The sequence below is a fragment of the Quercus suber genome, unplaced genomic scaffold (assembly GCF_002906115.3).
Source record: "Quercus suber isolate HL8 unplaced genomic scaffold, Cork oak 2.0 scaffold_185, whole genome shotgun sequence".
Taxonomy (NCBI): Eukaryota; Viridiplantae; Streptophyta; class Magnoliopsida; order Fagales; family Fagaceae; genus Quercus; species Quercus suber.
This window is the reverse complement of record NW_027069643.1, coordinates 504,380-517,372: the sequence shown is the minus strand read 5'-3', so window position 1 is coordinate 517,372 and position 12,993 is coordinate 504,380. Positions and strand designations below refer to the sequence as shown.

The window sequence follows — 12,993 nt, the reverse complement described above, 5'->3', positions numbered from 1 at the left end:
GTTGGCGCCGTCTGTGAGAAGGAATTTGTCACGCTTGAACTTCATTTGTTGAGTTTTGCGATTTCTTTCTCTGACAAAGGGCTGAAATAGTTCGAACAAGATCAAGGGCTACTAGTCCAGGCCCTCAAGAAAGTAGAGACACTTCCAGTAACCCCTATCATGGCCATCAATCGACCCCTACCATGCAACCATCTTCTGTCCAACACGTGCAGTCAATGGCCGCTGCCATGGCAGAGTTAACTCGCCAGAACCAGGAATTGAGAAAGGAGATTAATCTCAGAAGGCAACGACATGAGGCCAATGGAGAAGAGCATGGACAGAGCCAGGGAAATGGAAGAAATGCAAAGTCGGAAAGCCAATAAAGGGGCACTACACCAAGAAGGGTGCCATACTTGGAGAGGGAAATGGACCAGATGAGGAAAGTTATGGATGAGATGAGGGAGAACATGAAAAAAAAAAAATCTCGTAGAAGACTTAGTTCACAAAACAGATTCTCCCTTCACGGCTTCCATCAATGGCCACCCCTTGCCTCCAAAATTCAAGATGCCTTTATTGGATTCGTATGATGGAACGTGTGACCCGTATAATCACATTGCTACTTTTAAGACTACAATGCACTTTCAAGTGGTTCCTGATGAAATTATGTGTAAAACCTTCCCTACCACCCTTAAGGGTCCGGCACGAGTCTAGTTCAGCAAAATACCCCCGAATTCAGTAAGTTCTTTTGAATAGTTGAGCAAATTGTTTGTTAATAACTTCATTGGGGGATAGAGACACAAGTGTTCTTCGTCCAGCTTGTTAACCATAGAGCAAGGAGAGAATGAAAGCTTGTGGTCCTTCATCACTCGCTCCAATAAGGAAGCCCTGAGCGTGGACGAGGTGGATGACAAGCTATTATTGGTGGCCTTCCATAACGGAGTTAATTCTGACTTATTCATACGTAAACTTTTTGAAAAAGAGCCCCAGTCCATGGCCAAACTTATCCATTCAACCCAAAATTTCATGAATGCAGAAGATGCAATTATAGCTAAGAAGAGGAAAAGAGCTGAGAGAGTAGAAACAAACCCCACTCGCCATTCTGAGCAAGGTCTTCGTACAAAGAAGGGACGAACGGAAGAAAGGAGAGATTGAGATAATAAAAAGCTTAGCTTTTCAACGCGAAATCAACAATATACCCCTTTGAACATGTCACTTGAGCAGGTTTTTATGCAAATCAAGGATGATCCTTCCTTGAAGTGGCCGAAAAAAATGAAGGGAGATCCCAATAAGCACAATAGGAATAAGTATTGTCGCTTCCATAGAGATCATGGGTATGATACAGACGAATGTTTTGATTTAAAGCAACAGATTGAGAACCTTATAAGGCAAGGGAAGTTGAAAAATTTTCTTGGACGAGACCATAAAGACGAGAAACTGAAAGGGAAGGTAGAAGAATCACCACGACCACCACTTGAAGAAATAAGAGTTATCATAGAGGGAAACTCAACAGGCCAGTCATCCAAGTCAAAGAAAGCATACCTGAGGGTAGTGCAAAGCGTCCAACTTTCTGGACAATCACTAAGGGCAAGGACCACGGATGAGCAAGCGATCACCTTTACGGATGAGGATGCCAAGAGAGTTCACCACCCTCACAATGATGCTATTGTCATCACTTTGCTTATTGCTGACTACACAACCAGAAGGGTGCTAGTGGACAACGAAAGCTCGGCGGACATTTTATATTACCCAGCTTTTCAACAGATGAGGTTAGGACGAGACCAGCTCCGTCCAGTGAACTCCCCTCTGGTAGGTTTTGGTGGAATGAAGGTACAACCCGTGGGTACTATTTCATTACCAGTGGTAGTGGAGGCATATCTGCAACAAATCACCAAGGATGTGAACTTCCTTGTAGTATATTATTCATCCTCTTACAACGCCATAATTGGAAGGCCAACTTTAAATAGTTGGAAGGCTGTTACATCTACCTACCACTTGTCGGTCAAGTTTCCAACCGAGTATGGAGTAGGACAAGTACAAGGAGACTAACTAGCAGTAAGAGAATGTTACGTGGTCATGTTAGCCATAGACGAACAGGTTCAGACCATGAATAATGAAGAAAAGAGAGTTGTAGCAGAGCCTACCAAAGCATTGAAAAATATTTCCTTAGATGAAAATAACTTTGAAAGGTATACTAGGGTTGGAGCAGATACAGAAGAGAAAACCAAGCAGGACCTCGTCCGTTTCCTGAAGAAAAATATTGATGTGTTTACATGGAGTCATGAAGATATTCCAGGTATAGAACCCAGTGTCATTACCTACCATTTGAATGTGTATCCTACCTCTAAGCCTGTATGACAGAAGAAAATGGTGTTTGCTCCTAAGAGGGACAACGCCACTAAAGAAGAGGTATAAAGGTTAACTGTAGCAAAGTTTATTCGAGAAGTTTATTATCCCAACTGGTTGGCCAATGTGGTGATGGTCAAGAAGGCAAACAGTAAGTGGAGAATGTATGTAGATTTTACCGACCTAAACAAGGCTTGCCCTAAGGATAGCTACCCGTTGTCACGCATTGACCAGTTGGTAGATTCCACTGTAGGTCACAAGTTACTTAGCTTTATAGATGCTTTCTCTAGATACAATCAGATAAAGATGGACGAGGCAGACCAAGAGAGGACGTCCTTTGTCACCAGCTAAGGCTTGTTCTATTATAAGGTGATGCCCTTCGGTTTGAAGAACGCAGGGGCAACATATCAGAGGTTGGTTAACCACATGTTTCGTCCACAGATTGGACGGAATGTGAAAGTCTACGTTGATGACATGCTTGTAAAGAACCAGGATAAAGGAAAGCATCTAGACGACCTGTAGGAAACATTTGACATGCTCAAGTAGTATTACATGAAGTTGAACCCCAGCAAATGTGTTTTTGGAGTATCATCAAGGAAATTCATGGGGTTTATGGTTTCACACAGAGGAATTGAAGCAAATCCAGACAAGATCCAAGCAATACTGTACATGAAGCCTCCGCAAAATGTTAAAGAAGTCCAGTCTCTCACTGGATGAGTTGCTGCCTTTAACAAATTTGTATTTAAAGCTACTGACAAATGTTTATCATTTTTTAAGATTCTTAAAAAAGCATTTGAATGGACTGATGAGTGTCAGAAAGCTTTTGAAGATCTGAAGGCATATCTCACAGTGGCTCCTTTATTAAGCCCGTCTGGGCTGGGAGAAGAGTTGTATTTATACTTGGCAGTCACCCTGCATGCCGTAAGTTCAGCATTGGTGAGGGAAGAAGACAAAGTGCAAAGGCCTGTGTACTATACAAGTAAAGCACTGAGGGGAGCGAAAAGACGATATCCACTAATAGAAAAGTTGACCTTCGCGTTGATAATAGCTTCTAGAAAGCTAAGGCATTATTTCCAAGCCCATGTTATAAATGTCATGACGGATCATCCGCTCAAGAAAGCGATGAACACGTTGGAAGCTGTAAGACGATTGATCCAATGGGCTATTGAGCTCAGTGAGTTTGATATCAGATATCAACCAAGGCATGCCATAAAAGCTCAAGCTCTAGCAGATTTCATTGCGAAGTTTACCCTAAATTATGATGATTTAGAAGAGATGAAAAATTCTAAGTGGATCGTTCATGTGGATGGTTCGTCTACGCAGCATACAGGAGGAATAGGTGTGATTCTACAATCCCCAGAAGAAGATAAACTAAAGCACAAGGTTCATTTGCAGTATCAAATGACAAATAATGAAGTCAAGTATGAACCCTAATTAAAAGGGCTAGAATTGGCTAAGTCTGTGGAAGCAAAGTCAATACTCGTCTTGGGAGACTCTTAGTTAATCATGGGCCAAGTAAATGGGATATATGAAGCTAAGGATGGACGAATGAAAAAGTACCTTAATAAGGTGATACGCCTTATGAAAAGATTTGAGAAAGTTAACTTCGTTCAAGTCCTAAGAGAGGAGAACATGAAAGCTGATGCCTTAGCAAAAGAAGCCTTAGCAAATGAAGTCATGGACGAGTTTGATAAGATTTAGTATATACCAAGTATAGATATCCTAGAAGTACAAAAGGTAGAAAGTAGAAGAAATTGGATGACCTCGATTGTATCATACCTGAAAGACAGATGACTTCCAGAAGAGAAAGACGAGGCTAGAAAGCTGAAAGTAAGATCAGCCAGGTATGTTCTTATGGACGAAGTATTATACAAGAGAGGCTTTTCTCAACCTTACCTTAAGTGTCTAGCTCCAGACGAGGCGAACTATGTATTAAGATAAATTCATAAAGGAGTGTGTGGCAATCATTCGGGAGCTAGGTCACTCATCCAAAAGGTCGTCCATACAGGATACTACTGGCCAAACAAGCAAGCTAATGCTAAGGACTATGTCAAGGTATGCGATCAATGCCAACGGTTTAGTAATGTCCCCAGATAACCATTAGAGTACCTCACCCCGATGACAGCCCTATGGCCCTTCGTGCAATGGGGACTAGACATCTTAGGTCCCTTTCCACTGGGCACAAAGCAGATGAAGTTTTTAGTAGTTGGCATTGATTATTTCACCAAGTGGGTGGAAGCAGAACCCTTAGCTAATATCACACAACAAAATATCAAGAATTTCGTATGGAGAAACATCATGTGCAGGTTTTGGGGTGCTAGAGTACTGATATCCGACAACAGACGACAATTTGATAATGCACTTTTTAAAGACTTCTATGAACACTTTGGAATTCAAAATCACTACTCCTCACCCGCCCACCCGCAAGCGAACGATCAGACTGAAGTTGCAAACCGATCCTTGTTGAAGATCATCAAGACTCGGCTTGAGGGGGTAAAGAGAGTATGACCTGACGAGGTACCAGGTGTTCTATAGGCATACCGGACGACGGTGAGAACTTCTAAGGGGGAAACCCCTTTCAAGCTAACATATGGAACTGAAGCAGTCATACTTGCAGAAGTGTATATGGCCAACCACAAGGTAATGATGTACCAAGATAGGGATAATGAAGAGCAACTCCATTTGAGCCTTGATCTAATAGACGAGGTAAGGACGGATGCAGAGCAAAGGATAGCAAAGTACAAAAACCTCATGGCTAGGCAACATGATGTAGTTGTAAGACCAAGGCGGTTCAACATAGGAGACCTCGTCTTGAAGAGGGTTTCCTTAGCAACCAAAAACCTGGCTCATGGGAAACTGGGACCTAATTGGGAAGGCCCTTACAGAGTTGTCAACTGTAAAAGACAAGAATCCTACTACTTGGAGGCCCTAGACGAGAGGAAATTAAAGCATCCTTGAAATGTTGAGCACCTAAGGAGGTACTATTAGTAAAATGCTGACCTAGATGAGTATAACTCTGGACGAGCCTGGAGATCATTTATCTACTTGTTTTATCTACATAAGGAGTTTGTGTACTTACATATTTTTATTATTGCTTTGTTGTTATTATATTAAAACCATGGACGAAGTTATGGATTGGTTTGTATTTATTCTTTAAAAATGCATTAGCTTTTGAAGCACGTGCCTCGTCTATGAACAATAGTTATGCTATATACATATTGTTGTGCTTGAATTCTTTGTTTCTACTGTTTTTGTTGGGATAAACCCATAAGAAAGGCTAAAAGCCCAAGACAAATAAATTCTTTGGACGCAAGGATGTATTGTCTAAACCCTTATGAAGTAAGGAATACTCATCCAGACCATGGACGAGCTGAAACCCTTGAGGCAAGGAATACTTGTCCAGATCATGGACGAGAGGAAGCCCTAGCCGAGTAAAGTTGTAAACTGTCTAAACAATGGACAAGTTAAAGTCGTTGCATTAGTTCAACCCATGGACAAGGAAATGCGTAAGCAAATGTTAATCTATTGATTAGAACACCAACCAAACAATCCATTCTATGGACGAGTGAAAGGTTGAGCTTCATCTATAACACCTGAAAATCAGCCAAGTCTAAGGATGAGTACAGCTAATAATTATCATTTCACATAGACGAATCATACTTATGAAATTCAAGGAAATGAGAAAAGTATATGTTCATATTAAAAAGGGAAAAATTCCTTCTATGGACGAGCTAAAGTTCAAAACCAATCATTGAAATAGAAATTCTCGTCCATATTATAATAGAAAACAATAATGTTAATTCAGTTAATTAAGTGCGGACGACTAACGTGCAAACACCCTTGTGAAATAAAAGTTGTCTTAACAACTCGTCCTAAAACCACGGACGAGCTTAGTGTACTTGAAATACATAAAAGGTCCCAAACAGTGGACCAGATAAAAAAGAAAAGAAAAGAGGAAAAGTAGGAATACAAAAGTTTTCTAAGATGGGGGAGCGTCCATTTTAGGGTCGTCCTGAGGAGGCAAAGTGCTTGCATTCCTTTCAACGTTAACGTCCTCGGAGCTGGTTTGGAGAAGAGAGCTGGTAGCAACATTTAGGTTAAGTTTAATGGAGCTGAAGTCCACTTCAGGAAAGTTTTCAACAGCGTCCATCCTGAAATCCTCAAAGCCTACTACATAGTTGCAATCAATAAGTCCGTAAAGTCTTTGGACGCCTTAAACTCAGCAATTGCATCCTCTTTTGCCTTGGAGAGAAGGGTACTCAACTGGTCGTTCTTCTTCTGCAAGTGATCAAGACGAGTATCCTTCTCTATGGCACCAGTTTTCAACTCTTTAACTTGGCTTTGCAACTCCTTAGCCTCTTCTTTAGCCTTGGATGCCACCTCTGCCCACTTCTTGCATTCGTCCCTCACTTCCTGGACCCTCTTCTCCAGTAAGATCTCATTTTGTCCAACTCTGTAGCCTGCCTGGACGCAGCAATGAATTTTGACATTCCCTACAGAAGTGAAAGACAAAAACAATGGTTAGACGAGAGAAGCATAAGGTAATAAAAATGAAGCAAAAACGAAATTACATACCTTAAAGAGATCATGAACACCAGAATGTTCAAAGTCCTTGAAGGACACGTCATAACACATAGCTATGTCGTTGTCAAGCACAGCCTTCTCAAAACATTCCCAAGCTATGTCTTCATTTTCAATAAGATTCATGGGAACTCTTTAGGAAGGTCGGGACAAGGCAGGCTCAGTAGTCTTGGACGGAGGAGTCTTGGACGGAGTAACTTCAGCTGGAGTGGACGAGTCTATGTCAAAAATTTGGAGGGATGGCTGAGATGTGGGAAGATTGGGCTAGACGACTCCTACTTTAGACGACCCTTGCTTATCTTTCTTCCCTCAACGACTGGGAAGATTTTCCAAGTCCAGATTCTTTGACAAAGACTTCCTTTTTTCCCTAACAGCAGGACGACTCCCCTCGTCCATAGCTTCTTTCCCTTTGTTTTCTTTTAGAGTTGTCATCCCTGAAAAGTAATTAAAATTAATATATATATATATATATATAAAGAGAGATAAAGAAGAAAAGTATAACTGTTTAAGTATAAACTTACGTCTACGGACTGTGACCTCGTGTGCAATAGTCTCGTCAGATGGTTCAGGACCAAGTCTCCACTTGGCAAGATGTCTACGGTTGACCAAGGAGTGGAAATCCCTGTCAACTTGTAGACGAGTCCTGTGGACGCGATCACGGTGAAACTTGCTCAAAGAAGGACGCCTAGCAACTATAAAACAATCAACAGGTAAAGATTAAACATATATTAATGAAAAATAGAGATAAGAAAGAGAAAAGGATAGGGGCATACCTTCAGGACGAAGGTTCCCTAAGTCCCCAGCATAGGAGGCAAAAGGATCCCTACCCACGTCCACAAGATTTCCAGCCCGGAAACCAGAGACAAAGATAAACTCCGTCTTCCAGTTTCTGTCAGACGAGGCTAAAGACTTTATTAGCCTACAATTTGCACCCCTAGCTGTAAATTGATAAAAACCTAGGGATTGATTGATTTCTGAGGGTTTATAGCAGAAGTGGAACTCGTCCATAGTGATAGGACGGTCCTCTCCAAATACTTCCATCCACAAAATTTGCATAGAGATAATTAATCTCCATGCGTTAGGATTGAATTGACACACTGCCAAACCTAATTTAGTAAGCAGCTCCTTAGCAAAAGCATTCAACGGTAATCTTAGCCCACCTAAAAAATAAGCTTCATAAACTTCTATCCCAAAACGAGGATTGCAGCACCATTCTCTACGGATGGCCAACCTGGGGTTAAGCTCATCTGGAATTTGGTACCACTTCCTTAGATTATTGAGTCTTTGTTTGTCGATTTTTGAATTGACACTAACTGCACAACTGTAAACAGTTTCTTCCTTGTCCAAAGGACTAGACGAAGGAACACTCGTCAAGGTACCAGCCTAAAACCCAGAGGCTGCCCTCTCCCTAAATTGTTCTTGTACAACATCTATAGAAAATCCAGGGATGCCAGAAATATATTCCTCGTACGTGGTATTCCCCCTACTACTACTATCAGTGCTGCTGCTAGAACCACTGTAACTAGTGGTGTCGTGATACTCGTCTATAGCCTGATCTAAGCTATTGCTAGACGAGGAAATGATATTTTCAAATATTCTAACAAAAACTTTAAGGAAAACCTAAAGACAAGAAGGAAGAGAATACTTGGCTCTAGACGAAAGAAGACTAAAGATGCAGAGACTTCTAGACAAGGCTCTAAACGAGGAGTGTTAAGGAAGAAAATTTCAGAAATGCAAAGGGTATTAGAGGGATTCTACTATTTATAGGGCATGGACTTAGACATCGGAAACGACATAGCCAACCAAAAGTTGCCACGTGGCAAGCGTTTAAAAAAAAAATAATCGACATGACCAGCCACTAGTGAAACTATGACACGTAGCACATCTAATTGTAAAGATAAGCGCGTCCATCCAAGGAATGATGTCAGACTTTATATTTCCTCGTACAACCCATGGACAAGGGGGCAACTGATGGTGTAATGAAAATGCACAAGTCTTATTTCATCCATATGGGTCGTCCGTCAGAAATAAATGAAGAGATGGGATGCGTAAAGCGTGCTTGTCCCTAATAACTTCGTCCATCCTTTATTAAGGACGTACGTAGACTCGTCCGTCCATAATAAAGTATGGACGAGTCTATTGGACCACGAGCATACTGAAGCCAAGTTTTCCAAACTTACCGTTATGAAGCACCAGTACAAATGAAATAACTTCCTTGGCAGTTATGGAAGTTACCTCTGAATTTTCTAAATTCCTTAACAAAAGGAGCAGTTATTACACAAAATAATCNCCAAGAAAACTACAATGATAATACTCATTAACCTAAGTAAGAATATCTTATCTGCACACTTTTATAGAGATTATAAATTGGACTCCAATTTTGTATCATGTATCTTATCTAAATTTTCTAATTTTTATGCCCAAATAAATGATGTATTAACATTTAACACGGAAACACGAAAACCAAGAAAACTACAATGATAATACTCATTAACCTAAGTAAGAATATCTTATCTGCACACTTTTATAGAGATTATAAATTGGACTCCAATTTTGTATCATGTATCTTATCTAAATTTTCTAATTTTTATGCCCAAATAAATGATGTATTAACATTTAACACGGAAACACGAAAACCAAGAAAACTACAATGATAATACTCATTAACCTAAGTAAGAATATCTTATCTGCACACTTTTATAGAGATTATAAATTGGACTCCAATTTTGTATCATGTATCTTATCTAAATTTTCTAATTTTTATGCCCAAATAAATGATGTATTAACATTTAACACGGAAACACGAAAACCAAGAAAACTACAATGATAATACTCATTAACCTAAGTAAGAATATCTTATCTGCACACTTTTATAGAGATTATAAATTGGACTCCAATTTTGTATCATGTATCTTATCTAAATTTTCTAATTTTTATGTCCAAATAAATGATGTATTAACATTTAACACGGAAGCCAAGAAAACCACAATGATAATACTCATTGGCTTAAGCAAAAACATCTCACATGCACACTTTTATGGGTAATCTCAATAGAATCTGGAGCTCTTCTAATCCCACAACCAGAACCAAAGAGTCCAACGAGAAAGACTATAAAAGCAAAACATCATCTCCTCCTAAATCCATATCATCATCCCATGTCTCATCCTCTCTCATCCTTTACCAACTAGATCCACACACTACCCTCTCCTCCTCCTTACGGATTTCTCAAAGTAAGGCCGGGTTCAAACACAATGTTTAATCTCACTCTTCCTTACTTCACACTCTCATACATTAGTGCTTCATTAGCGCCTCCAAGAAGATTCCAAGCTCAATGATCAGTTTTTATTTTTTAATGTCCCTTTATATATTTGAAATAATAAAATGCAATATTCTCTTTTTTCTTCACTGTAGCATCACTTAAATAATAAAATGCAATATTCTCTTTTTTTTTTATTCATTGTTTTATCTAATGCTATCTGTGGAGCCAGAAAATCAGGTAGCCTCGGCCTACTCTAAGCCAAGCCCAAGGGCCCACGCCGAGGATGTGGGAGGTGTCCAAGGATGAAAGAACGAGAACTGACCCCCGAGGAACATATTCGAGGAGGGCCCGCCCTCGGGCGTCCGAGACCTCGGGAGAACGCAAGGACCACCCCACCAAAGGAGACCCCTTGGCTATCCGAGGAGGAGAGGGTCCAGTACCACGCGTCGGCGACAGAAGTATGGCGAAGGGTCAAGCCCTAGGCGAACTGTCACCTCTGCATTGAATGCGCTCACCTAACCCTCCTGGCCGCATTAATGGGGATGTAACCCCTTGACAGGGCAACATCGATCAGGGTGAGCCACTTGAGCACGGATAAGACCTCTAATGGGACGGATGGTCAGAAGGGAGGGAGGAAAAGAGATATATAAGAAAAGTGAACAAGGAGTGAAATAGGGGGGGGTGTTTTGGGGGGGGGGGATTCTGGGAGGTGGAGCAGAGAATGGCTCCAAGGCGACGTGAGTTTGGGGAGGGAAAACCTCCTCGGCCATGGGCCGAGGAGCTACCTTAAGTTTTAAATTGGGCTTAGTACCCTTCAATAAAAGAAGTGTGGTTTGTACTCCGTTAAAGCCTGTGAGCGCCTAAACCTTTGATCCACTCTCTAAAAATGTATTGTTGGGGAACTTGGGCTATACAAAAAGAGGACCCTACACTATCCTATGTATGATAAAAAAAAAAAAAAAACCAATAGCATTACTTAAATAATAAAATGCAATATATATTTTTCATTGTTCGATTTAATTCTATCATCCGTGTGATAAACCCAAAAAAACAAAAACAAAATAAAAACAAAAAAATTGATCAATAGCATCATTACAATTAACCAATCTCATGTGGTAGCACGGAGTTACATACTAGTTTGAATAATTAGAGATTTTTATCTTTTTGTTTTTGAATAGGCTTTTTGTTGAATAAATTTGTTTCACTTGTTATTTGGTCTAGTCTTGTTTTTATTTAGGTTATTTTTGTTGTTATTTGGGCTAAAAATTATTGATTTAATTTAAGCTTTTTTTAAAGGGGTTAAAGATTATGTTTGGGGGCCATAATTATTTTTGGAAATAATGCTAGGTCCATAATATTTTTACAATAAAATTTATGTGAAAACTATTATTGGTGAGTAAAAAAGTGATGTTAGTATTGGGTTTAAATTAGAATTAACAATAACTTAACACATATAATTTGTTGTAAAATCAACGTGAAAATGTAATGGATGTAATATTGCATTCATTTTTCTTGAACCCAAATTTTTGTGATCTCAAGTAAGGGTATTCAACATTTTTATTATAATTATCACAATAGGTTAGTTTAGTATATAATTTTTTTTTTTTTTTGTAGTGTTTATATACATTTTTTTTATAAGTTAGATTGGTTGGTCCTGTGTCCACTCTCACTTAAACATAGAGCTGCTCCTGACACCATTGGTCACAGGACTCGCAACTTGATAAATATGTACTAATTGTAATCACATGAATCCATCACTTACATCACACACATGTCAGAATTATGACAAAAGCTGTATCCATAGATTTTATCAAAAAAAAAAACTCCCCACAAATTTGAGTTAGGGCTTATTGCTTAATTAAAACCTCCAAATCCTCCTATGGAAAAAAAAAAAAATAATGAATAAGTTTACAATTTTTATACTTGGTTTGGCTCGACTCGACTTAGAGCATTCACATCTCATAATTTTATCATATTCTATTTTACCATCCCAAAAAGTTACTTTATCAATTATACCATATCATTTTACAATATTCTCAGCATCTCAACTTTTATTTTATAATACAACACATTATAAAAATATTTCTATACAATAAAATAATATATTTCAAAACCCAAATAAAAACTAAAACCCAAAACCCAAAAACCCTGAGAGAGAGAGAGAGAGAGAGAGAGAGAGAGAGAGAGAGAGAGAGAGAGAGAGAAGAATTATGACAAAAGCTGTATCCATAGACTTTATCAAAAAAAAAAAAAAAAAAAACTCCCCACAAATCTGAGTTAGGGCTTATTGCTTAATTAAAACCTCCAAATCATCCTATGGAAAAAATTTTTTTAAAAAAAAAGATGAATAAGTTTACAATTTTTATACTTGGTTTGGCTCGACTCGACTTAGAGCATTCACATCTCATAATTTTATCATATTCTATTTTACCATCCCAAAAAGTTACTTTATCAATTATACCATATCATTTTACAATATTCTCAGCATCTCAACTTTTATTTTATAATACAACACATTATAAAAATATTTCTATACAATAAAATAATATATTCTAAAACCCAAATAAAAACTAAAATCCAAAACCCAAAAACCCTGTGAGAGAGAGAGAGAGAGAGAGGAGAATTGATAAAGTAAGTGAATAATATATATATATATGTATATATTTTAAAACTGAGTTACATTGCAATTCTACCTTTAGAATCGCAATGTATTACTATTGTAATTTTTTTTACAATAATTAATTTTTACAAGGGAGAATTACACTGTAATACTGTTACAAATTTTTTTACTAATTGATTTTTACAAGTCTGGATATGTGGGAGGTTTTGAA

At 38.7% G+C, this 12,993-nt stretch overlaps 1 protein-coding gene across 1 annotated transcript; it reads left to right on the top strand.

The window, feature by feature from the left end:
- The first annotated feature begins 1,185 nt into the window (after positions 1 to 1,185).
- Positions 1,186 to 2,025, top strand: LOC136069718 (uncharacterized). The gene has a single exon (XM_065778518.1). The coding sequence runs from the start codon at positions 1,186 to 1,188 to the stop codon at positions 2,023 to 2,025; it is 840 nt and encodes a 279-aa protein (XP_065634590.1).
- The last annotated feature ends 10,968 nt before the right edge of the window (positions 2,026 to 12,993 follow it).

What these genes read in the sequence shown, in the direction of transcription:
- LOC136069718 (XM_065778518.1), top strand. Translation starts at nt 1,186, where the DNA reads ATGTCACTTGAGCAGGTTTTTATGCAAATCAAGGATGATCCTTCCTTG.